Source organism: Centroberyx affinis, unplaced genomic scaffold, assembly GCF_046629955.1.
Source record: "Centroberyx affinis isolate AG114_WGS23_722 - 3 ecotype Tasmania unplaced genomic scaffold, CSIRO-AGI_Caff_v1 ptg000100l_1, whole genome shotgun sequence".
NCBI lineage: Eukaryota > Metazoa > Chordata > Actinopteri > Beryciformes > Berycidae > Centroberyx > Centroberyx affinis.
The window spans coordinates 416,434-439,757 of NW_027278802.1; the positions used below are offsets into that span (position 1 = coordinate 416,434).

General features: G+C 42.3%; 3 protein-coding genes across 6 annotated transcripts; 2 read left to right on the top strand and 1 right to left on the bottom strand.

The window, feature by feature from the left end:
* The first annotated feature begins 6,984 nt into the window (after nt 1-6,984).
* On the top strand, nt 6,985-12,400 carry fbxl18 (F-box and leucine-rich repeat protein 18). Its single transcript, XM_071523168.1, has 7 exons — nt 6,985-7,107; nt 8,404-8,601; nt 8,877-9,226; nt 9,417-9,552; nt 9,659-10,746; nt 11,380-11,598; nt 11,764-12,400. The coding sequence occupies exons 1-7, from the start codon at nt 7,054-7,056 to the stop codon at nt 11,918-11,920; spliced, it is 2,202 nt and encodes a 733-aa protein (XP_071379269.1). The 5' UTR covers nt 6,985-7,053; the 3' UTR covers nt 11,921-12,400.
* Nucleotides 12,401-13,948: 1,548 nt separating this feature from the next.
* Nucleotides 13,949-17,405, bottom strand: LOC139647090 (stonustoxin subunit alpha-like). 3 transcript variants are annotated; one of them, XM_071522943.1, is made up of 4 exons: nt 17,235-17,405; nt 16,224-16,287; nt 15,955-15,999; nt 13,949-15,481 (listed from the first exon to the last, which is right to left on the bottom strand). In XM_071522943.1, the coding sequence occupies exons 1-4, from the start codon at nt 17,280-17,282 to the stop codon at nt 14,964-14,966; spliced, it is 675 nt and encodes a 224-aa protein (XP_071379044.1). In that variant the 5' UTR covers nt 17,283-17,405; the 3' UTR covers nt 13,949-14,963. The 3 variants fall into 3 exon arrangements, with proteins under 3 accessions (XP_071379044.1, XP_071379036.1, XP_071379052.1); XM_071522935.1 differs by having other exon boundaries at nt 15,955-16,002; XM_071522951.1 differs by lacking the exon at nt 15,955-15,999.
* Nucleotides 17,406-17,741: 336 nt separating this feature from the next.
* ptcd1 (pentatricopeptide repeat domain 1) lies at nt 17,742-22,996 on the top strand. 2 transcript variants are annotated; one of them, XM_071522925.1, is made up of 9 exons: nt 17,742-18,229; nt 18,320-18,460; nt 18,952-19,170; nt 19,275-19,376; nt 19,460-19,715; nt 19,785-20,194; nt 20,304-20,420; nt 21,062-21,244; nt 22,167-22,996. In XM_071522925.1, the coding sequence occupies exons 1-9, from the start codon at nt 17,774-17,776 to the stop codon at nt 22,416-22,418; spliced, it is 2,136 nt and encodes a 711-aa protein (XP_071379026.1). In that variant the 5' UTR covers nt 17,742-17,773; the 3' UTR covers nt 22,419-22,996. The 2 variants fall into 2 exon arrangements, with proteins under 2 accessions (XP_071379026.1, XP_071379017.1); XM_071522916.1 differs by having other exon boundaries at nt 19,460-20,194.
* Nucleotides 22,997-23,324: the final 328 nt, after the last annotated feature.

Below are 23,324 nucleotides of genomic sequence, written 5' to 3' on the forward strand. Positions count from 1 at the left end.
TACCGCTCGGACACCGGTGGCAGCAGCGGGCGTTTTGCTCGGAAGCACAGTATACCAAGCAGGTTGAGAAGGGTCTACCTGCTGCCTGCACCTGGGCAGACTCGCTACAAGACACGCCCCCACTGCCTACGTCAGTACCCCCTGAGAATATGGTGGCCGAAATGGGTCGGAGAGAGCGTTTGACATTATAATTAACGGCAGAAACACGATTCCAAAACCAAAGACCAGAAGAAGGGGTGTCAGTTTTAGGTCTATGGTTAATATAAAACCTCCTTGGTCAGTATTGAAGCTGTTCAGCTCCTCTGATTCCTCCGCATCAGACTCAGAGTGACATGTCGCCTTCTGATTGTTGTAAAACCTTGATTGACACCTGTAGAAGGTTAGTATCCCAACCATTCGTTCGCCATTAAAAAAACAACAAAGAAAAACTCCTCTAACGTTAGTCCGCGCAAAAAAAAAAAAAAATAACTTTCCCTTCCCGCGTCGAGGTAAGATCATGTCCACAACCTGTTGAAAGCTGCAATTTTGGTGCAAGTTGTTTCTGACAACAGTTTTGCAAATTGTCAGATTGCAGATGTCATGATCAGTTACCATTTTTCCAACCTAACGCAAAATCATTTTTATGATTTAATGATCTGTGCGTAGTTTGCATAGGCTACTACTAGGATCCTTGAAAAGGCGCCTTCCTCTGCCTGTTATATTCTATTCAGGTGTTTTTGTGGGGCTGGCTCTCTGCTAGTCTTGATTATACACTCAATTACTAAATCCCCACTGCTGTAAAAAAACAAAAACAAAAACAAGATCAGGCTTCCTTGGCATGATAGAGCTAACTTTTTATGATAGTGTATTTGCTGCAATTTATAAAAAAAATACTTTCCTAGACAGATACATTGCTAATGGCCTTTTTGAGGCAAATATATTTAATAATTAGATTGTAAGATTGAATGTAGATTGTTAAATTCTATTCTACTTAGGCTATACATGGCCACAATATCCATAGGTGGTGAAATTATAGTAGTTATCTATTCAGTTTTCTCTGTTTAATTCCTGTCAGTGTTTAGGAGATTGCTGAAATGGGGAGCTTCCAGTTGTTCACAGAGGTCCAGCACTATCTGGAGAATGGTCGCTACCATCCTCTGACAGACTCCTGTAAAAACCGTGAACGCAGGAAGGCGGCTATCAGGAGATCTTCCAAGTGTTACTTAGTAAAAGGTTAGATATACAATGCAGTCAGAGATCCCAATAACAGGAACACTACATTCTACTGTGCTACAAAGTTATTTCCGAATGCATTTATTTGGGATTGGTTCAGTTGATTCAGTAGATGTGATGTTGCAACATTCTCTATTTTAGTCGGCATATCCAGCTTTGTATTAACAAATGAAATGCAGATGATAAGATATTACTTACTTTTATAGATAACCGTTTGTACTACAATTTCCGGGACAAGTTGCGTTTGGTAGTTATGAACATCGAGGAAAGAGATCAAGTGCTGAGAGAGTGCCACGACAGTGTTTCCACTGGAGGCCACCCGAGCCGGCGCAGGACAGTGGAGAGAATTATGGCATCATACCACTGGGCCAGCATCAGAGCGGATGCTAACAAATGGGTGAGACATCCTGACAAAACTATTGCATCAGTCCAAAAGAACACCAGCAGGTTTTGATGGAAGTTTGTCTCTCTGTTTATTATGCAGGTTGATGCGTGTCCTCAGTGTCAGCGCAATGACACAGTTAACATGGCGGCTCCGGGCCAGCATCCCGCCAAGGGAACCTGCGCATGGAGTGTTTTGGGGATGGATTTTATTGGCCCACTTCACACCACTTCAAAGGGCAGGAGGTATGTTGTTCGAAGCTGTTTGTGATGCACCTAGCGGTGTCCAGCCCGTTTGGACTAACAATACTCTATTTACTAGCAATATGAGCAACAGAAAAGTATGTTAAACAGTACAAAAAGCATCTCAACAAATTCCCTCATGCATGGGTAACCCTATGTTCGCAGACCAATCTCCACGTTATGTTTTAGTGCCGGGCAGCACGAGAAAGAGTTCTGCTAAAACCCATTATTGTTATGGCATAGAGGAGAAAAAGTGTATAGGATTAAGTGTTTAATTTGTAGAACTTCATGTAAGTCAAGTGTGCTATGTTATTCCTGAAAGTTCAAAAGGGCTACAATAATATACATGTACTCAAATGCAACATATGTAATGTATCTTGCAGGTATATCCTCACCATGACAGATCTTTTCACTAAATGGGTTATTGCAAAGCCCATTCGCAACAAAACTGCCGCCGAAGTGGCGAGAAAGATTGTCAGTGTGCTCCTAGATTTCGGACTGGTTGACCAAATAATAACAAACCAAGAACTAAAGTTTGTGGATGAGGTAAACACTTAACACGTCAAATTTCAGTGGGCCAAATATTCACACTTACTATAACACAGCAAATCTGCCATACAAACAATAGAAAGTTGATAAATAGAGTACTTTAGCAGCTAATATGTGTACATATCGATGCTTCTACAGGTCAACCATGGGATATTTGAGGTGTTTGGTATTAAACACTGCATCACCTCCACTTACCACCCTCAGTCACATGGTCAGAATGAGCGGACAAAACAATCCATTAAAAAGGCTTTGGCTAAGCGCTGCGGAGAAGAGCAGAACGACTGGGATCTTCATTTGAGAGCTGCTGTCTCCGCCATTAACACTTCAAAGCAGGTAAAGAGTGGCGCAAACAACTACAAAAATGGTATTGCGGTGCATACAAAATTAGAAAAGTATAGTATGTAATGCTGTTGCTGTTGATTTTCTTAGAGAGCAATAAAGTACGCACCATACTATGCTATGTTTGGGAGGCATCCGCTAACTCCTGGAGACGTCAACGCCACCCAGATGACGGGGGACTTTGTTGTAGGTGATCCAGAGGAAAACCTGGAGGAGAGGACTGCAGAAATCCATGCCAGGGTGAGAATCTTTTTGAAATAGGAAGAGTCTGAGGTCCTTTGTGCAGCTGAAGTTCTACTGAATCTTGATTAATCTCATGCACAGATTTCGGAGAACATCCAGGCAACCAAAGACAGGCAAAAGAAGCACTTTGTGTCGCACAAGCGGAGGAATGTCAAATCTTTTGAAACCGCTGCGGGAGACGACACGCTTAAGGCCAAGAAGAGGAAGGAAGGTGGCAAAGGAGAGCGTCTGGAGAGCAACGGGACAGGACCTTACATCGTAGTCTCGGTCTGATACTGGACATTTGAATCATCAGTGTAGAAAAGTAGTGATTTTACACATTCCATCACGTCAATCCAAGTGCCATTGAATAAGGGCAACACTTGTCTAAGTAAGGGCATTGGACTCTGACTTACCTGAGCAGATGCATGTGTAGGGGACTAGCATGTGCACATCAGAGGGATGTGTACACAAATTTAAATTGCATCGAGTACATTGACACAATATTTTTTCTTCTTTGTTTATATTCTTATGAGTAGTGTGGACATTTTCTTCTTTCGTCAAGAACATCAAAGTGTGACCTGGACATTACTGTGTTAATGGTTAGCTTCTATGTCTTGGCCAACTTGCCCACCACAAGCACTTAAAATGTGTTTTACTGCAGACTGTTTCATACCTGCAGGATCCTTCTCCTTTAGGAATGGATAAAGTTTGTTGAATTGAAAATATTTGTTTGTACTATAGTATGTGACATTTATCTCTAAGGATTAAGTTCCATATTACACACAGTATGCTGCCTATGGGTGTAAGCTTCATAAGTGCAGGCCACGTGAAGGATGTAGATATTTCATTTGGGCAAGATCGTTGTTTAAACATTGGTTGCAGATTCAAACTATTATCTAGGTTGCTTTGTTAGCGATGTTGATATACAGCTCCTACAGGATTTGGATTCCAGACCTAGATCACTGAAAACTCTCAAGGCATATTTTTTTTTTCAAGTTGCATGATATACTTAATTTACAGCATCAGTCAATGTTGGGCCATTCAGGCTAAAAGCCTACCTGTTTTCATATTCAAGAGAAAGTTGGCTTGAAACACGCAACAAATACAAAAGAAAGTAAATATTTTATATTTGTTAAAATGTATTGATACACACACACACACACACTTTCAGATTATTCAAGGCCAATTCTGACAAAACTGACTTTTACATTGAAAATAATACTCTCTTAAAATTCCTTGTTTTGTCGCATTTATGAGTTTTGACTTGTGACCTTGCAAGATAAAGGAAAATTAAATCAGTTATGAATATTTCTCCTGGAATTCACAGTTAAAATTCTGAATAAAAAGTGGAGAAGTTTAATATGGGTACTAGAGCATGTCTGTCTACTGTCTGTCTACCTTTCAAAACAAGCAAAAATCACAAGTATTAAGTGTTTCCTCCAGAATTGTCTTCTTGTCAGGGTGAGACAGCATTTAGACCATCATGGGCCACTAAAACTCTCCACTGAAACCCAGACTGATGAAATTCTTTTAGTGTTAGCAGCTCTTTAAGGCAGAGTGACCCACCACACCTATTCAATGGTAGGGAAACTAATAAAGTGGCCAGCGAGGGAGCGTGAAGAGTGGAAGAGGGAGAGAGAGGAGCTGCAGAGCCGGATGAAGCTGACTGAAGAAACCGGCTTGGTGCAGCAGAAAGAGAAGGATGCTGAGCTCAAACTCCTTCGACTCAAACTCCTGTCTGCTGACAAAGAGAAGGCAGAGATGACCGCCACCATCAGCGGTCTGCAAGCCTCCTCTGCAGCGCTGCAGAAAGACCGCATCAGTGAAAGACAGGAGATGGAGAAGAAGGCCAGAGAGGCAGAGATCAGAGGGATGATCGAACTGAAAGAGAAAGGGAAAACCTTCAATTCCCTTCTCCTCAGTCTGGACGGGCTGAAGGAGACACAAGCCAGCAGGACCAAGGACCTGGAGGACAAAATCCTCCTGGAACAAAAGTCCTGCCAGGAGATGAAGGCTCTGCTGCAGCAGATCCAGGAGGAGCAGAAACAAACAGCAGCTGCTCAGGAGAGAAAAATCCTGGACCAAGAAACCCAGACCGACCCAGCAGTGAGCAAGGTGAGTAGAGACAAGCACAAGTCTGTTTTTACAAGCTGGACTAGTGGGTTTGTTGTCCCGACTAGTCGACTAGTCGGTCTCAAGAAAGGCCGATATTTAAATGAGGCTGTACTGTGGATGGGCTTCAGAATAAGTTTCTTGGCTGTTTTACTAATGAAAAAGCACAAACTGTGTTTTTTGAGGCAGAATGCGTGGGATTAAGCAACTTTAGCGTCAATGTAATTTTTCTTTTTATTCATTTTTTTTAAGAATGTGATTTTTCTTACTTAAGAGTTACACAAATTGCAGCAGTATTCTTACTAAACAAACCTGTCTTTCTTTCTGTTTCAGAAGCGCACAGGACTGAGGCGATTTTTTTGGCGGTTTTAGGAGGAAGAAGAAGAAGAAGAGCGGAAAATTCTGCAGGAAATCCAATCTGTGCTGGCACTTCTTCACACATCTCCCTCTGTACGGCTGCTTCAGCCTGCAATCTGTCTGATAACCACAGGCTCCTCTACTCCAACCAACCAACCAACCAGCCAGCCAGCCAGTTAGAAACCAACCAGGCAGACAGACAACCAGTCAGCCAAGTGGTTTGGCAATTCTATCGGCTTTAATAAAATAAAATAATGAATCAATCATTGTTAATTTTACAAAATTCTTCGATTAGTAACTAGTTTCAGAACATTTGTACAGATTCCAAGGTCAAAATGAAGCCAAACGTTTCCACGTTTGATTTAGTGTTGCTGTCTGTTCTTCTAACCTGAATTATCTGGACTGTCCTCTTCTCTGCAGTTGAACCATTAACCACCACATTTACTACTGCTAGAATTTAGAATTGATTTTATAATCAATCTTATTGATTACCTTCAAAGAAATGCATGGTTTAGCTCCTGACTACGTTGCTCATTTGGTGTGAGTGGATTAATTTGCAATGAACTTTCAATCCTATTCATTTAGTTTGTAATTATTTTCTGTTGATGTATAAATATTAATTCTATACAAGTCAGTTTTCTCTGATATTGCATCGCTGCACTCTGGGGATTTCTCTTTTAGTTTTCTCAAGATGAAAGTATCCATGGTTGTTTGTGTGTTGTGCTTTCATCACCCTGTTAAAGTCTCCCATTGTACTATTTCAAAACACACGCAAACAATCCCTGTTAGCGTTCAAAGGAAAATGTTCAAAAACAAAAGCAAACAGCCGTGATGACGTTCACTGACACTGCTAAGCCTTTGGTCACACACACACACACACACATGCACACACACACACACACACACACACACATACACACACTATATCGGGAGGAGACTCATGCAACCCCAAATTAAAACTTAGATGGCCTCCTAAGCCATTTTGTGTTAACACTAATAAATGCTGTAATGCTGTTGTTCATAAACTGTGTATTTGTCCGTGTCTCACTGATGTTTGGCAGAAATCCAACCCACAAACAAGAATGTATACATGGCAAAAAAGTGACTTAGTGCAATCTCATACTAAGTATCGTATCTTTCCCATATAAGATGACACTTTATTGATCCCCATGGGGAAACTGGGGCGTTACAGCAGCAACAGTTGTACTGCCAGTAGGGAAAAGACAATTACAGGAGGCCTATCAACAATATGCCTATAAAACTAAGCAGTGTGCTTGCTTTCATGGTAAGTTTGTTCTCTCCTAGACACCTTGGGAAGAATACACCATGACACAACTCTAATTTCTAATAGGCTATCCTTATAATAGGCTTTTATAAGGATATTGAACAATATATAAATAGGCCCAATAAGAATGTTGTTAAACTGATAAAAAAAAAAAAGTTCTAAAATTAAGAAAAAAAGCAAAACTTCCTCGCTGGTCGGAAGTGTGTCCGTCTCTGAAAGAGTTCCGATGTTCACTAAAAAGAAGAAGAGTTCCGATTTTGTGCCTCAACGGTCAAGTTCAGTTCAGTGTACAACTGGTTCATCGTACCTGTAGCTTTGGCTAGACAGTTAAATTGATAATATTTTTAAGCATGAGTACGACTGTAACAGGACTGCCGGAGGACATGGATCGACAAATTGTACAGGTTGGGTTGAGTGAAAAACCTCGACAACACATCATTAGTTTGGTAACGTTAACGGTAAAGCTAACTCAAGCCTAGCCATTCAACCAGCTAACGTTAGCTGGTTGAATGGCTAGGCTTGACTTAAATTTCAGTAAACTCATTCAACCACGTTTCATTTAAACATACACACTGCACACACAGTAATGCCATGTGGTCGGGCGATAGGGTGTTTTGGTCTGTTTAGTAGTATTCTAACGTTACGTCTGACATTTGTCAAATAAAAATATTTAGCAGGTGTGGAAAGGGATTTCTCGACTAGCCGATAGACGATTTAGCCTCTTTCAGCACTTTTACTATTGGTGCTGACATCGATACGCTGTCTATATTGTTGTACATTGCTGCGAAGTTGCTTATGTCAGCATATCAAACAACTACATGTTGCAGCATTTATGGTTTTCCCTTCTAATAACGTAATGGATGCTTTTCTACAAGACAAAATGCAGTGATACATCTGATTCCTAAGGCAATATTTTTGTATATTGAAATATCAGCTGAATTAACTATGACACTATCTAATTTAAAACGTTATGTTACGGTATAGTATTATTTACTTGCACTTAAATGAATATTACTGTAAGTCATTATTACAGTTAATTAGTTGCCCCAACACTTGTGGACAAAGACTGACTAACAAAGTCAACCTCCTACCTTGCAGTGGTAATGCAACAAATTCAGACATCCTGAGGACATTAAGGATATAATTAAGTCACCTGCATAAAAAAGTCTATTGTCCATATATGGTTAAAGTTGTTCATCATTTACACTTTTTCCTCTCTCACTTCTTTGTTTCATCCTGTCTGCTCCCCTAAATGATTTCTTCAAGAATGATCCAGATCATGATAGTGGAATAGAAATCAGAAATGTTCTGACCCCTTTCCACAGCTTGATCATTAGAGGTCTTTATTGCCAAAAAGATACCAGGTCTGTGTGCATGAGCAGGTTTTGGCCACATTGCTCATAGACAAGAAGCAAAGACATATTTTTAGATCATTGTGGCATCTTAACTAAACATTACTGTTTTGTGTGAGCTGTCATTTTTAGATCCTTAATAAAAGCTTACTTGTCTGTCAATCACAAATAAATAATTTGTGATTGCTAGCAGACAATAAGAAAGACTGGTGGTGTTGTTGCCAATTCTTCCTAATGCTTGACTTGAATACACAGAAGATGTAAGTGCTCGTAACCCTGAAGACATTTGCTGCCCATCTCTGAGCATGGCAGAAAATATATACCAGCACATTTTTGTCTCTTCTTCAGGCTGTATGTGACGAGGATGCGATGGCTTGTGTCTCTGTGGGAATGTCAGGTTTGTCTGACGAGATCTTGCTGTGCATCCTACGCCATGTTCCGGTGTGTGACCTGCTGCTAAATGTGGCACGCGTCTGCCGCAAGTTGCACACGCTTTGCCACGACAAGACCCTACTTACACGCGTCTGTCTCTCTGAGGAGTACATGGTAATGCTATTAAAATAAACCTTTCACCATCATTTGAATTGATAAAGCATGCTTCAGAGACATGTCCTTTACTGTAACTGTTTGTTCAGCGAAGATCTCTATCAAAATGTTCCATGAATCTGTGTTTAATTCATAGAACATTAGTCTGTGAAACTGTCCATATGTTTTTAACACATTTGCTTAACCTCACATGGGAGACCTGTTGTAATTCAACTAATGGAAACATTTAATTATGTTGGTTCTGTTTTTCCTGATTTTTTATGCTTTCCCTCCAGGCCAATGACCTATCGGTGCGGCAGATATTGAAGCAGCTAGCCAATCATGTACAGTCTCTCAGCCTGAGTGGCTGCTATTGGCTACCTGCCTGTACCATGGAACATCTAGTTCGCTGCCGGGTGGTGACGCACCTTGATCTCACCGGTTGTCGCCTCACTTCACTTCGTCTCTCCCGCCTCCTCTCCTCCCTCTCCCTCCTCACATCACTTGCTTTTGATGTGGCGCCAGGCTTCAACTCCGCTCAGCTAAATTCAGAGGCGGTTGATTCACTGAGCCGCCTGTCAGAGCTGAAACAAACACTTCTGACGCCCAGTTACGGTGTGGTGCCCTGCTGTGCACAACTACGCAGGTAAGGACCTATCAGATTCACTTGATCAACATGTTGCACTGTTAGATAGGTAATGATGTCAGACCAGGAAGCAGGCGTCTTTATGCCCTTGGTCAATTGGTAGAGTTTAGCGTCACTACATGTATGCTTTACTGTTTTACTGCTTCATTATTGAAATTGTGGGTGTGTATGTCCATGTTTCTGCTTATAGGTTGGCTCTGCAGTTCGACATCTCAGATGTGACCAGAGAGGGTGTTGGTGTTTGCTGCCAGTTGATGGTGGGCCAGAGCAGCGTGCCACATTATCAACAGCTAGAGGAGTTCAGTGCTCGACTGGCCCCAGGAGAGGTGAATTTGTGCATATGAGTGTAATCTGTTCACATAGTGTATATGTGCAATATGTACTGCCTACTGCCTACCTATAATTGGTGTATCTGTGTGTTGATGTTCTTAGGTAAACCAGACCTTGCTCCTTCTCTACCTAGCTGTGTTCAGCGTTCATGTTCCAGAGCGTCTTCGAGTCTTTCTAGTGTCGATTCCTGGTCCAAACCCTGCCCACTGGCCCGCTGCCACCTCATTGGCCCAGAGCTTGCGTAACCATGGCGATCTGGAGGCCTTGCAACTTCCTCGTTCTTGGTTGGATTCCCTGTCACTAGAGCGAGCCCTACAGGGCAACAGCCCCAAGCACCTCAGCTTCAGCCGCTGCCCAGCGTTATGGGCACAGGTCTTCCATTCCCTGCTGGAGGGAGGGGTCAAAGATGCTACACAGTTGCTCAGCCTCAACCTCAGCGGGATAAGCCATGCCCCTTACCCAGAGTGCACCGGGATACGCGGGGGGGAAGATAAGCTGGTTGCCGGGACAATGAGCCGGCTGGCAATTGGCTGTTCCAACCTCAAACACCTGAACCTAATGCACACACACTATCACCATGAAAACACACCGGGGCTAGGTGGGGAAACACACCTGTGTGCCAGTCTGGCCAAACTGGGATGCCTGCGCTCGCTCACTCTGCCTGCCTGCGCCCTGTCAGATGGCTTAAACACACGTCACATCTCTACACACACTACTTCGCCCTCTTCCCTGTTACTGGGGTTGAAGAAGGCTCCACGTGTGGGACTCCAGAATTACAAGCCAGATTCAGAGTCTCCTTCGCCTAGGGACAGCACCTTGGGGCTGGCACAGCTGTTAGCTGGCTGCCCCTTTTTGGAGATCTTGGAGCTCATCGGCCCTGGTTTTATCTCTGCACTGCCTCGGCTGGAGCCTTGCGCACGTGCGTGCGTGGAGCCTCGTGGTATGTGTGCCTGGGCTCGAGGAGTCGGCGATACACACTTGGCAGCACTAGAGGCGTTGTCACGATTACGTCGTCTGACTCTGGCTGGGCTTCCGGGGGTCCTTAAGGGGACTGGGCTACTACAGCTGGCCAAGCGCTGTCAAGACCTACAGGTGTTGTCCCTTGCCAACTTGGGGTCTTTAAAAACCATGAACTACACCTCCGCCTTGCTGGACACACTTAAACACTGCACACAGCTGCAGGAGCTCAGGTTAGAATAAACTTCTGTATACCCTTCATTCACTATATGAATAAAATAGAAACCAATAGATTGTACAATTTTAATTTATGTAGGATTTTATGTCCCTTTGGTCAATTGATTTTCCCTCTTTTTCAAAATTAAGGATCTTTTTTTCAGCTGGGTGTTTGGCCTGAGAGTAGACTAAGAACCAGCTGAATGTATGGCATGGCTCTCTAATAACATGCAGAATTGAGAAACCACTCATAGTGTCTTGGGAATCTCTCATTATTAATCTCTCTTTTAGCCCAAAGCCAAGTAGTGCTGTTGATTTTACCAAGAACTATTGTCTCCATGACTCCCAATCATTTGGCATTAGAAGATGGCAATTATTTCTGATATTCATGGGGAATGACCAAATAGATGAACCTTGAATTCTGTTTTCTCCTTGTAGTCAGATTACTCCAAACACGTACCTTTGTATCACATTGAAACTAAAAGGAATAATGTTTTACTTAAGGTGGTGCCTCAGTTCACTAGTAAAACTATGTCAATCTTTCGCCTGTACTGACAAAATTTTGTGTAACTGGTTTACAGCTTTGTTCAAATTTGCTTCTTTTCAAATTATGTTGAACATTGTGTGTGTTCATGTGTGTATGTGTGTAGGTTAGAGCAGCCCTACCTGAGTGCCAACGCATCATTCTTTGAGGCTCTGTCATGTTGTTCCCGTCTGCAACGCCTCTGCCTCATCTCGCGCAGTGGAACCTTTGACCCGTTTGCCACGGAAACCTTCATGGAGCGTTGCCACAGTGTCGTCATGTGCCACATGTTCATGGGTGGGACCTTGGTGGCTTGTCGCACACTGCAGAAAACATTACTGGACAGGTCAGTAGTTTGTGTTCGGGGCAGGGGGCGTGCATCTAACATTTGATGTTGACAGACTTGTGCGCGCTCTCTCTCTCTCTCTCTCTCGCTCTCTCTCTCGCTCTCTCTCTCGCTCTCTCTCTCTCTCTCTCTCTCTCGCTCTCTCTCTCTCTCTCGATCTCTTAGGTTTTCAGCTGAGCGGCCCGCCCTAAGTGTGGTCATCTATCCACTACAACATGAAGACTTGCCTTTGGTCATCAGAGATATCCCACTGACACTGCTGGATCGGACAACCTTGTTCCAGAGCCACGTGGCCCAAGCCCCACATTTATCACCATGGTGACACTCTCTGCCAGAGGTTTTCAATGTGACTGTGGTGCTCAACAGCTGGCGAGTCAGGCTGGTTTCCTACCAGAAAAGAAAATTCACAATTGATCTGTCAAAGATTGATTGACAGGTCGTCTGCTCAGTGAATTCTGCATGTTACATTTTTTGTGATACTGTGATGTTGGTCTACACAGGGAAATTCTCTTTTCGGCCCCCCTCCACAGGGAGGTCAGAGGTCAGGGTCAGCTACAGATCAGCGCCCTTGGAGCTGGTAGAGATTCAGTGTTTTGCTCAAGGACACTTCAGCCGGGTGGATGCTTGCTGATATGGGACTTGAACCTGGGCTTTCCAGTTAAAGGACGGTCTCCCTACTTGTTACACCACCCAGCTACTTTGAATTGCACTGAAAATAAGTGCCAAAAAAATAGAATATGAGACGTTCTCTATGTTCTAAACCTTTGTACAGAGGATCTGAATCAGATGATGTTGTAATAAACTCCATGTGAATTATTTTTAACACCTGGCTGTCTACGATATGTCTATTCATGTCACAATATCACTTTTATTTACCACTACAGATACACAGCAATAGTGTAGTGTTGGTGGTGGTGGTTATAGTTTGGGAGTCTGTGACCCAATGCTCCATTTTCTGACGGTGCCTACACAACTACTTAGTAAAGGCAGAATTTTAATTTAGCGTTTTCATTTATTGTTTCAGAGTGTAGCTGTTGTGAAGCCCTTTAAGACTGTAACTGAACTGATTAAGGGCTATACAAGTAAATGTGACTTACAGATTAGTATTCTGATAAATTGCCAAGTTCAAAATTCTACTTAATTTTAAGTACCTTCTATTAAATGTACTCAAAGGTAAATGTATATAGTTCACTTTAATGTTATTGTATACCAGTGAGAAAATTGCACCTTTGATGGATGGTAAGAGTTATGCCAATATAAAGGAGTTTGTGATCCAGTAATGTTTGCTCTGAATGCTGCCTCTTAAAGCAGAGACTCAAAGTTTAGATTAGATTAGAAAACCATACAGCAGATCAAACCATAGCACAGAATAGTCTCAGTGAAATCCCTGTAGATTATGACCATGATTGCGTGATCCACATGGATGAGGATGAGTTTCCTGACAGTATATATATACAGTATATACAGTATTTAGTATATCCCTTCTTCAACATGGCTTAAGAACACAGATCCTTAGAGAGTTTACTGTCATCGATGAGTCAGAAGTATTTTCTCTTCTACACAGCGTCAAACTCCTCTCCTCTGATCTGAGGTGTGAGGGTCTGGTTGCCTCATCCACTGTGTGTGTGTATGGTGTAGAGAAGAGAGAGAGCAGTACTCTTTCTTTCTTCCTGTCAAGAAACTAGTAGTCCAGCCAATCAGTTACCATCTAGTTCAAAATGTTCCTGCAGTCTGTTTGCTAAAATCTGTAGGTGAATGGTGTTAAATGCCAAGAAGAAATGTTCACATCACTCCAGGACACGGGTTCCTGCCTTCTCAACATGCAGTATATCAGAGGTTCAGCAGTGAGAGGATGGTATCAGTTTTATACATTTTACTTGACATAACCCATCTGAGAAAATTTTGACAGGGATTACTGCCAAGAGGTGGGAGTCCTGTGACGGCACTTTGAAAACCATTGCTTTATCTCAATCAAAATATCTTCTATACCCTTCAAGCTGAGGAAAATCCTTCAAGTAACATTTTTTTCAAGTATTTGCAATTGGATCCTTTATTTATCTATTTTTTACAGTGTAATTGCACCACAGTTTTTTGTGATCCAATTATTCTATTTCCATCATACGTATGTAGTCCTCAACCGTCGAGGACTAGCTGTGGACCAACCAAACTACAGTATTATATGTTTTAACGGTGATTTAGCCAATATATGAAGCTGGGCATGCTGCTCAGGAGGTTGTGTCATGTTTTAATGAACAGAAAAGTTAAGAAACAAATAATTTATTTTGCACATTGGCAAAAAATATAAGGAAAACAAATTAATAACTATTTTTTTTAAAATAAAGTACTCATCAATTATATTTTCATTTGTTTATCTGAATTAAAATACATTATACATAAATAAATACATTTTAATTTATATATTAATTTATTTTAATTATATAGAGTCATATAGAATTGTGACAAATCTGAAACCTACTTTCAACAAAACGATTCACTTTCAACTCCACTGATTCAAAATGTAAACTGAAACTGCAACTTATTCTTTCAAGATACAGAATTTGTATTGTGATTTGACGTAGTGTGTAAGAGAATATTATCTGACGGAATTAAAGTAGCATGATTTTGGGCATTAAAATTGCTAGTCTGTATCTTTGAGTCCTAAAGAAGCCGCTGACTGCTGTAAATCAAAGCCTTATTTTAACTGTAGCTCATTATGTGTGTTAACATTTTGTCCCATTTACCAACCCAGACTGCTGCTGAAAGCAATAATATGCATCTCCACTGTCACCCATGGATTATTGCCTTAATTAGGGTCGGGGCCATTCATGAATTGAATTGAGAATGCACGGTGAATTCCAATTAAATTCCAGGAGTTGGAATTGGAAATTCACCCAGCTCTAAGGAAACAGAATTGGAATTGAATTGAAATGACAGGAAACAGAATTGAATTCCATTAAATTCCACTTCTAAGAGAGTTTGTCTTGACTTGTTAAACATTATAAATCAAACATTATAAATCAAATAAAAGACAGTTCAACAAATCAAATACATTCAGTCATAATGTATGTATTGTGATTGCATGTTATGCATCAAATAGCACCTGAAAGGTTCCTTTAACATTTTATGATATTCAGTATTGATAATATATAACACTAAGTGTAATCTCAGATATGTGGTAAGAAAAAACTTGGAATTTCACAGAATTTCATTGAATTAAATGTAACTTCCTGAAATTCCAATTCAATTCCAATTCTGTTTCCTGTAGGTGTTTGTAAATTCAAATTCCAATTCCTCAGTTGAACTGACGTTGATGAGTTCATTCATGAATTGACCCCGACCCTGGCCTTAAGACACAGGACGGACCTCTACTCCAGTTCACACAGCTCAGCACTGTCTGCAACCCAGAGCCCGGGATAGAGCGGCTCAGTGAAGGTGGTCTGGACTGTGTGGAGCAGCGTCATCGTGTCAGAGACGCTGAAGAAGGACAGAGTGCCCGCCTTGTGGTCCAGGAACACTCCCACTCTGGAGGACTGGGGGTCTGGCACTTCAGTCTCGACGTCACCGTGTCTGAAACATTTACCGTTTTTATTCAAGTCTAAACTCCAGGACTTGTTGTTGCACCCAAACGCACACTCGTGGTAATAGGCCGTTCTGCCGAGATCTTTATATGCGACTGCTATTTCAATAGAGCCGCTCCACTCCACCTCCCAGTAACAGCATCCAGTCAGAGCCTGTTCACACAGCACCTGATACAGGTGAGAGAACCTCTCTGGGCTTTCGGGATACGACTGGACTATATCCATCATCTCCACCTTCCTGTTCCCCTCCGACAGACGCAGCTCTCTGTATGCTGTGTTGGAGTCCAGCGTGAGCCGACAGGAGTCTGGGAGAGGAGAGAGCAAATCAGAGAAAGAAATGGACAGACAGAAAGATATAAAGCCTGATGAATCTCTCCCTCACTTATACAGCTAAAGCCAATGGATGAGTTGGTTCAGACAGTCTGAGAGAACTTTTATAGGCCTACATCAACACATTACAGATAGAAATACATTACAGAAATACAATGCATACATACAGTAATACAGCAGGACTCTCAATCGAGCCAATTCTAAAACTTGCTTCTGAACAGTGAGTTTACCTGGGTTCTCCACTGTTTTCTTAAGACAAATCCTAAAAATGTAATTGCAAGCCGCAAGAATTCACTTGACACTCTGTCACCACTACTATTTGTTTCTGCTTCTTTTTCTGTCTAGGGATTTGTGGAGAGTATCAGCAGAGAGAGAGAGACTGTGTACTACTTAATAAAGATAAATATAGATTATATAGATAAATAATATAGATAAATTTATTTATTACATTTTAAGAAGTCAGCTCTGGTCTTGGGTTCTGGCAGCGAAACATCTGCTAGTTTCACAACAGACAAAGAGAACAAAAAGCTGTATGAACATACAAACACAGGGTCTCGGTTTATCAAGTGTGCTGTATATCTATAATCTTTAAAGGTTCTTTAAAGGGACAGAATTTCTGCCAAACATGAAACATGCTTATATGTGAAATGTTTGTAAGGACTAAAGTCTTGTGTTCTGTTGGTGGATTTCTAGTTTCTGGGTGTGTTTGCTCTGTACCTGGAGGAGGCGCGGCCGCAGGACAGGAGGGTGGCACCAGCTGGTCTGGGTCAAAGCCTGGGACCTATAAAATTAGTATTGTTATATTGCGTAAGTCGTGTGTAATGTGTTGCTCTGTGTGACTCAGCGACTCACCAAATAAATATCTGCTATTAAACATAAAGAAGAGAGAAAAGTTTGCAGATGACAAGCTCCAAAAAGAATCAGCTCCAAAAGATGGGAAATGTGCAGGAGGATTTTCTGGGGATCAGGGTAGGTTTTCTGTTTTGAAACTGATAGCGGCACCACAAAATCAAGCTCACTTGGATGTAAAAGCTCAGACAGACATTATATGCAGCCACCAAGACCGTCTCCGTTTCACTGTGACTGGAGCAGCAGCTAGCAGATTAGTCTTGGTTCTCTGGTTTTCAGCTCGGCGTATCGGTCCAATTTGCCCAATCACAACTGTTGTAGCCACAGGCCATAAATAGAAAGTGGGTGACCAAAGTATTGAGAAAGTTTTGTGAAATAATTTTGTTTTGCTGTACACTCTGGAAGTTTGCACTGCTGCTCAGAAGTTGAATATAAACACCAACTGTAAACACCAACTATAAATCTGCTTATAAATTCTTATAAAAACATATTAAGAGAGATGAAAATGTGTTGTAGGTAGTTCCACTAATTGTATCTATGCATAATTACTAGGTAACTACTAATTATTAATTACTTTGGGTAAAATAAAATTATCAAAAGGTGCATTTTGTTTGCTGAAGTGAAAGATCTGAGTTTTAACAGATAATGGGCCACGGAAGCTAAAATATACACTTATTTCCATCTACAAGTCAAATTCTTCAAGAGCACTTCTGAACATTATGATATGAAACTTCAGATCATACTGTCAAATACTGGTTCAACTGGGTTAAATGGGCTGGGCACGCGCGCACACGCGCACACACGCACACACGCACACACACACACACACACACACACACACACACACACACACACACACTCAAAATAGGCTACTTTTACCAGAGAGGAAGAGGAGTCTGTGGGTGGAGCTCCGACTTGGTGTTCCATTGCTTTTATCCAGGAAGTATAAGTCCTATTTTACTAGGTCGGATATCACAACTTTGACTCTTTTACATCAACCAGACTCTTCTTCACTCTTCTCTCTACCTGACTGTCTCTTTACCTTGTTTCACCCCGGGAGGAAACGCAAAAATGACCTATGACCAGTTGGGGGCAGTGATTAGTGATCTGCAATCCGACAGGTGTACTAATCCATCACAGATGTAGTCGACCAGCTGTAGGCTGCCTAAATCTTACTGGATGTTGCTTTTGATAAACCGCTCATGTAAATTAAAGAGTATTCACTGATATTTCTCAAATTATGGCCTCCTGATTTCCTCCAAACGACCAGGGCGTCAGGCAGGCTGGCTCTTAAAATATCGGCTCTGATATCGACTATTCAGGTCTTGTCACCGTAAACACAACGTGCGTACTACCTAGCTAGCTAGCTTGATAACGTGAGATTGGTTAGCCTGGTAAAGTCAGAGAAGTCAGAGAAGATGTTAACGTCTGTTGCCTGTTCGTGCGTGCGAAACGGGGGGAAAGTCTCGGCCCGTGTTGCCAGATTGTCCCTCGTTTACCCGGCGAGGAACTCATCCACCACCCGGTCATCCAGGATCCTCACACCGCCTCCCTGCTTGTTGCCTCTCACCAGACCCGTGTCCTTCTCCGCAGCTTCCCGAGGAAACGTGGAGGACATCTCGGCCTCTCCCATAGCCCCGACCGGCCCGGCAGAGAGCGACCCACCCGAGGAAGGCCTCTGCCTCGGCCCGCTCTCTGCTGATTTAGCCTCCAGGAGGTTTTTCCGCAAAAGCAGCCCAGACATGCAGAATCTGCGATACCAAGAGGAGGAAGACGAGGAGGAGGAGGGAGACCCGGTTATACCTAAGTTCGGGAGGGGAAACACACCTTACTGGTACTTCTTACAGTGCAAGCAACTGATCAAGGGGAATAAGGTTGGTCTGACTGAATGTTATGTCTGTGTCACTTTCCTCCTCTTCCTCCTTGTTTTCTGTTGTTTACCTTTTTCTCCTCCTCTCCCTCAGCTGCAGGAGGCTCTGGATCTGTTCCACAGAGACATGCTGAGAGGAGAGAGGCTGGAGCCACAGGAGTACAACTACACTGTGCTGATAGGAGGCTGTGGTCGTGCTGGACACCTCAAAAAGGCCTTCAAACTCTATAATGATGTATGGAAACACTCACCAGGGTTATTATAGTTAGAGATTTTTCATTATCTTTTATTTTTTATGTAGGTTTTATTTATATTCCAAATTCAGTTTAGTTTCAGTTAGTTTTCAGTGTGGGTTTGGTGGTTTTAGCTGAGTTTTTATTTAGTTTAAGTATTTTTGGTAGGCTTGATGTTTTTTAAAAGCATAATGATAGAAGTTCAGAACAGGTATTTTGTATATACTTACAACAGGTATTGTGTGATACGAACAATAAATCATTTTTTTTTTCAATGTATTTACCTTCATTTTTCAATCAGTGTTCAGTGAATGTAGCCACAAATTATTTCCCCCGAAATTCATTCTGTTTGACCCTCCAAAAGACAAAAAGACAAAAACTAAAAACATTTCACATATATTTTTATTTTAGTTTAGTTTTATAAGTAGACACTTGCGTAGTAAGTAAGTATGTACATATGTATTGTATGTGTGTGTGTGTGTGTGTCTTCTAGATGAAGAAGCGAGGTCTGGTTGCCACAGACGCCACATATACTGCTCTCTTCAATGCCTGTGCTGAGTCACCGTTGAAACAAGCAGGTCTTCAGCAAGCGCTGCAGTTGGAGCAAGAACTCCGTCGCAAAAACTACCGCCTGAGTAACATCACATACCACGCCCTTCTCAAGACGCACGCCGTCACCAATCACCTTCAAGCCTGTATTCACACACTCAGGGTACGACTTGTGTGTATGTGTGTGTGTATATGCTTCATATGAAGGACTGATGCCCTGAATTGTTTTAGATTTGTCTATACACGTGTGTTTGTGTTTGTGTGTAGGAGATGCTGCAGAATCGCCATGCTGTAACTCAGGAGACATTTCACTACCTGCTGATGGGATGTCTGAAGGACAAAGACACAGGGTTCAGACTGGCTCTACAGGTAGAGACGTCACACGTTTACATGCATCTAACTAGTTTTGTGTGGGTTTTTGGAGATTGAGTCTAATTGTGTGTTTGTTTTAGGTTTGGCGCCAGATGCTGAGGTCAGGGATTCGTCCAGACTCTAAGAATTACACCTTGCTCTTGCGAACTGCCAGGGATTGTGGGATGGGTGATCCTAGCCTGGCCACCGACCTGCTGCTGAGACCTGATTGGACGTACCAGAAAGGGCGAAACATGGCGAATGTGAAGCCAAAGTCACGACTGAGGGATCCAATAGACATCGACCTCCTGGAGAGGCAGTTGTTTCTTCAGCCTGGTCAACACAGCGACAGACTCTGTCGCCAAGACGACAGCCTATGTGGCCCCGGCAGCAGAGACGACAGGGACGCTGTGGTCGTCCCAGCAGCAGATATGGAGGCGTATAGCAGACAAGACTCAACCCGTTTGGTACCGGTCAGGGAAACGGCAAATGTCTCGCTGTCTTGTGATTTAGTGGCCGATTCTGAGCCTCCTAGCCTACTTGACCTTTTTGAGGGGAAAAAGGGCGGTGTGGTTTCCCTTGGCGCTGTGAATGGAGCATTTGATAGGCTTGCCCTGATAGGAGGGGCCAAAGGCTTCCTGGAGAAGATGGCGGTTAATGGACTCAGTCCAGACCTCAGAACCCTCACCCTGTTGGCTGATACAATGGAACCAGGCAGCCAATCCCTGCAGATGCTTCTGACGGTTGCCAAGCAGCACAGAGTGAAGCTTGATGCAGCGTTCTTCAACTCTGTGATTCGCCGAGCAGCCAGAGCTGGTGACCTGGATGGGGCAAAGGTACACAAACACTCACCCACCCTCAACCAAACCAAGATAGGGTCTTTGTTCACATCTTTTTTTGCATAAGAGTGTGTGCATATTTTTGTATTCTCCTTTCTTTTTCCAGGCTGTGGTGCGTGTGATGCAACAGCGACATGTAAATGTGGACGTACAGACGTATGGCAGCCTCGCTCTGGGCTGTGAGCGACAGAGGGACGGTCTGCAGCTGCTGAAAGATATGGAGGTGATGACACACACATCAGTGGCTTCAGTATTTAAGGGAGAATACCTGTTAAATTAAGAATTAACATGTTATTTGTATGGTTGAGAACAGTTCAGTTAATGAACACCTTCCACAGGTAAAAAACAAAACCAGGACATATTTGTAATATACCAATGTACAGCTAGATCCATAGAAAACCATCCTGGATTCGGTCACACTTGCCTTTTCCATTAATTCCCATTCATTTTATATTCATCGAAACACAGGTGCGACATTAGGAAATAGAACACAACTGTGTAACAAACTGTTCTGTCTTGGATGGATGTGTATTTATACTGATCAAACTTCCCTAGGGTATGAAGTCACCACTTAAAGTTGTTTGAACCAGTAGCCTGCTTCATAAACAGACCCAGAAATCTGGTAGTCCAAAACTGAATGGGACACACCGCTAAATGAATTGTTGAACAGCTGCATGGAGGTTTTGGTCTTCTGGTTTGACCTCTCACCTCTTGCTCCTCATGCACCTTGTCATCACCAGTGCAAAGTGTCCAAACATCAGTACTTATTCTTACTACTAGTAGTAGTAGATGAAGTCCATTAGCGTAACTGTCACTACAGAAGGCCTCCATCTTCATCGGCATGGCCCTTTGTGTTTTTTGCAGGAGGCGGGACTGAGGCCTAACGTCCATGTATTCTCTGCTCTAATTGGCCGAGCAGCTCGGAGGATGGATTACATCTACCTTAAGACACTCCTCAAAAGCATGACCGACATGGGGGTGTGGCCTAATGAGGTCATCATCAGACAACTGGAGTTTGCTGCACAATATCCACCCAACTATGACCAGGTGAGCATGCGTATGTGCGCATTTGTGTGTGTTTTGTGTTTCACCTTTCGTTCCAACCGAGCCGTACATGCTGTACCTGTGCAAAACTCTTAACAGGGTATGAAAAAAAATTCAACAAAGGATTTCCCAAAGTTCCTTGTACCTGAGATCTACAGAAGCTGATGAGAGCCGAAACACTCAGCCCTTTTCTTCATTGCTAAAAATTCTGGCAGTCACTAGTTGTGGTTTCTGTGCCTCGTTTTCACTCTAAACTGTTTAGATGCTTTTATTCTGTTCTGTGCTATTGATGATTCCATACTCTGTAGGGTTTTAATAAGTTGTGTTAAATGTCACTGGCAAAGTCTCTCTACTAACAGTAATGATCTTTAAAGAAAACATACACTATGATTATGGTCATACTTTTACTTACTTAAAAATATTACTTACTTAAAAATATTACTTACTTAAAAATATCACATGTGGAGCCGATTAAAGACATAGACATTTGCTAGCCAGCTCATGTTACCGCCAATGTTGACATTTTTGGTGCAAAAACAGTATTGTTCATCCTAACTGGGGGGAAGAAAATCACAAGTGCAGCTTTTATTGTGCCTAAAATTTTAGAAGAGAGGACGGACATGACCACTTTGCAGGGAAAAGTTGGTGAACTTGGCTGTCAGTGCACAGCAGAGTCCGCCGGGTATGAGGTAACTAAACAGATGCCTGATCAGGAAGTAGGGTTTAGGGCTTAACTGCTTTTGAAACCAAAGATAGATTTGCTTCAGCAGCCTTGAATTCGCTTCAGCTACAGATAAACAATGTCAAGATTGTGTTTCACACGCTCCACATCCCCCCTCTCCCTTTCTCCTGATACCTCTTTTTGTTTTGTCCCTTTCTCTTCCTTCCCTTTCATCCCTCTCCCTGTTATCTCTCTCAATCCCAGTACAAGACCAGAAACAACTATCTTGTTCACATCGATGGTTTCCGTGGTTACTACCAGCAGTGGCTGAGAGCCATGCCTGCCCTGGGCGCTGAGGAGGAGCAGGCAGAGCCACAGCCTGAGACGGAGCAGGCCAGGCTGGAACCTGGACCTGCTGACGGACCGACAGCTGCCCAGAGGAACCAGAGAGCCACAGCAAGGAGATATCAGTCTCACAAGAAGGACAAGCAGGGCAGCAAAGTGTCCACATTGTAACATACAGACCACATGTTTCACCACATACCTGTTATAATCACACCTGCAAAAATAATCTCATATTTCTCCTTGATACCTTGCTTGGCTGCTCACATTAAGCTGTGAAAGACTGGATGGACTTCTGTCTCTGAGTTGGGTCAAAGCAGTGCCTCAGTTAACTTATTGTAAATGTGTTTATGACTCAAAGGATTCATGCTATTTTAATTAATATGGTAATGAAAGTAAACTCTATGCAACCTTTGACTTTGAGCCCATGACTCTGTTGAAACATTGAACTTCATCATGGCTGTCCGCTGCATTGCACATTATGTTAGAGCCACAGTGTCGAGTAATTTCCGGAGTGAACCACATCTTAGCCTTTGCTGTCAACTTGACATTAATACAATACAAAAAGGCATGTCAAGGTGTCTTTAGGATATTTTATGAATGAATATGTGAAACAAATGTTACACAATACGTAATGCCACATGATATACATTGGGCCAAGTGTTGCATCTGCTTAGGTTTTGAGTTGATTGATCCCTCATCATTGCAGAATTTACTTTCTTTTGACACCAGTCTCATTACACAAATTTAAATTCCACAACCAACTGAGTAAGAAGGAATAGTATTTTATAGTGTAAGAATATTGACCTACATGTGTCTCCACAGATGAGCAGTATGTGATCAAAGGAGGTAGGATGAGAAAAGACAGCTGAAAGTGAAGAGGAGTGGATAATTGTCAGAAAGCAGGAGGTTTGAGTGTTTGGAAAGATTTAGTTCAGTGGCCCCTTGTTTAAAAAGTAATAACAATAATAAGGTTTATTTATATAGCATTTGTCAAAACACAGAAAAGTACTTCACAAAAACAGTTGTAAGTTTGAAATCCAACAAGAGAAGGAAAAATATGACAATAATGAAAAGTAA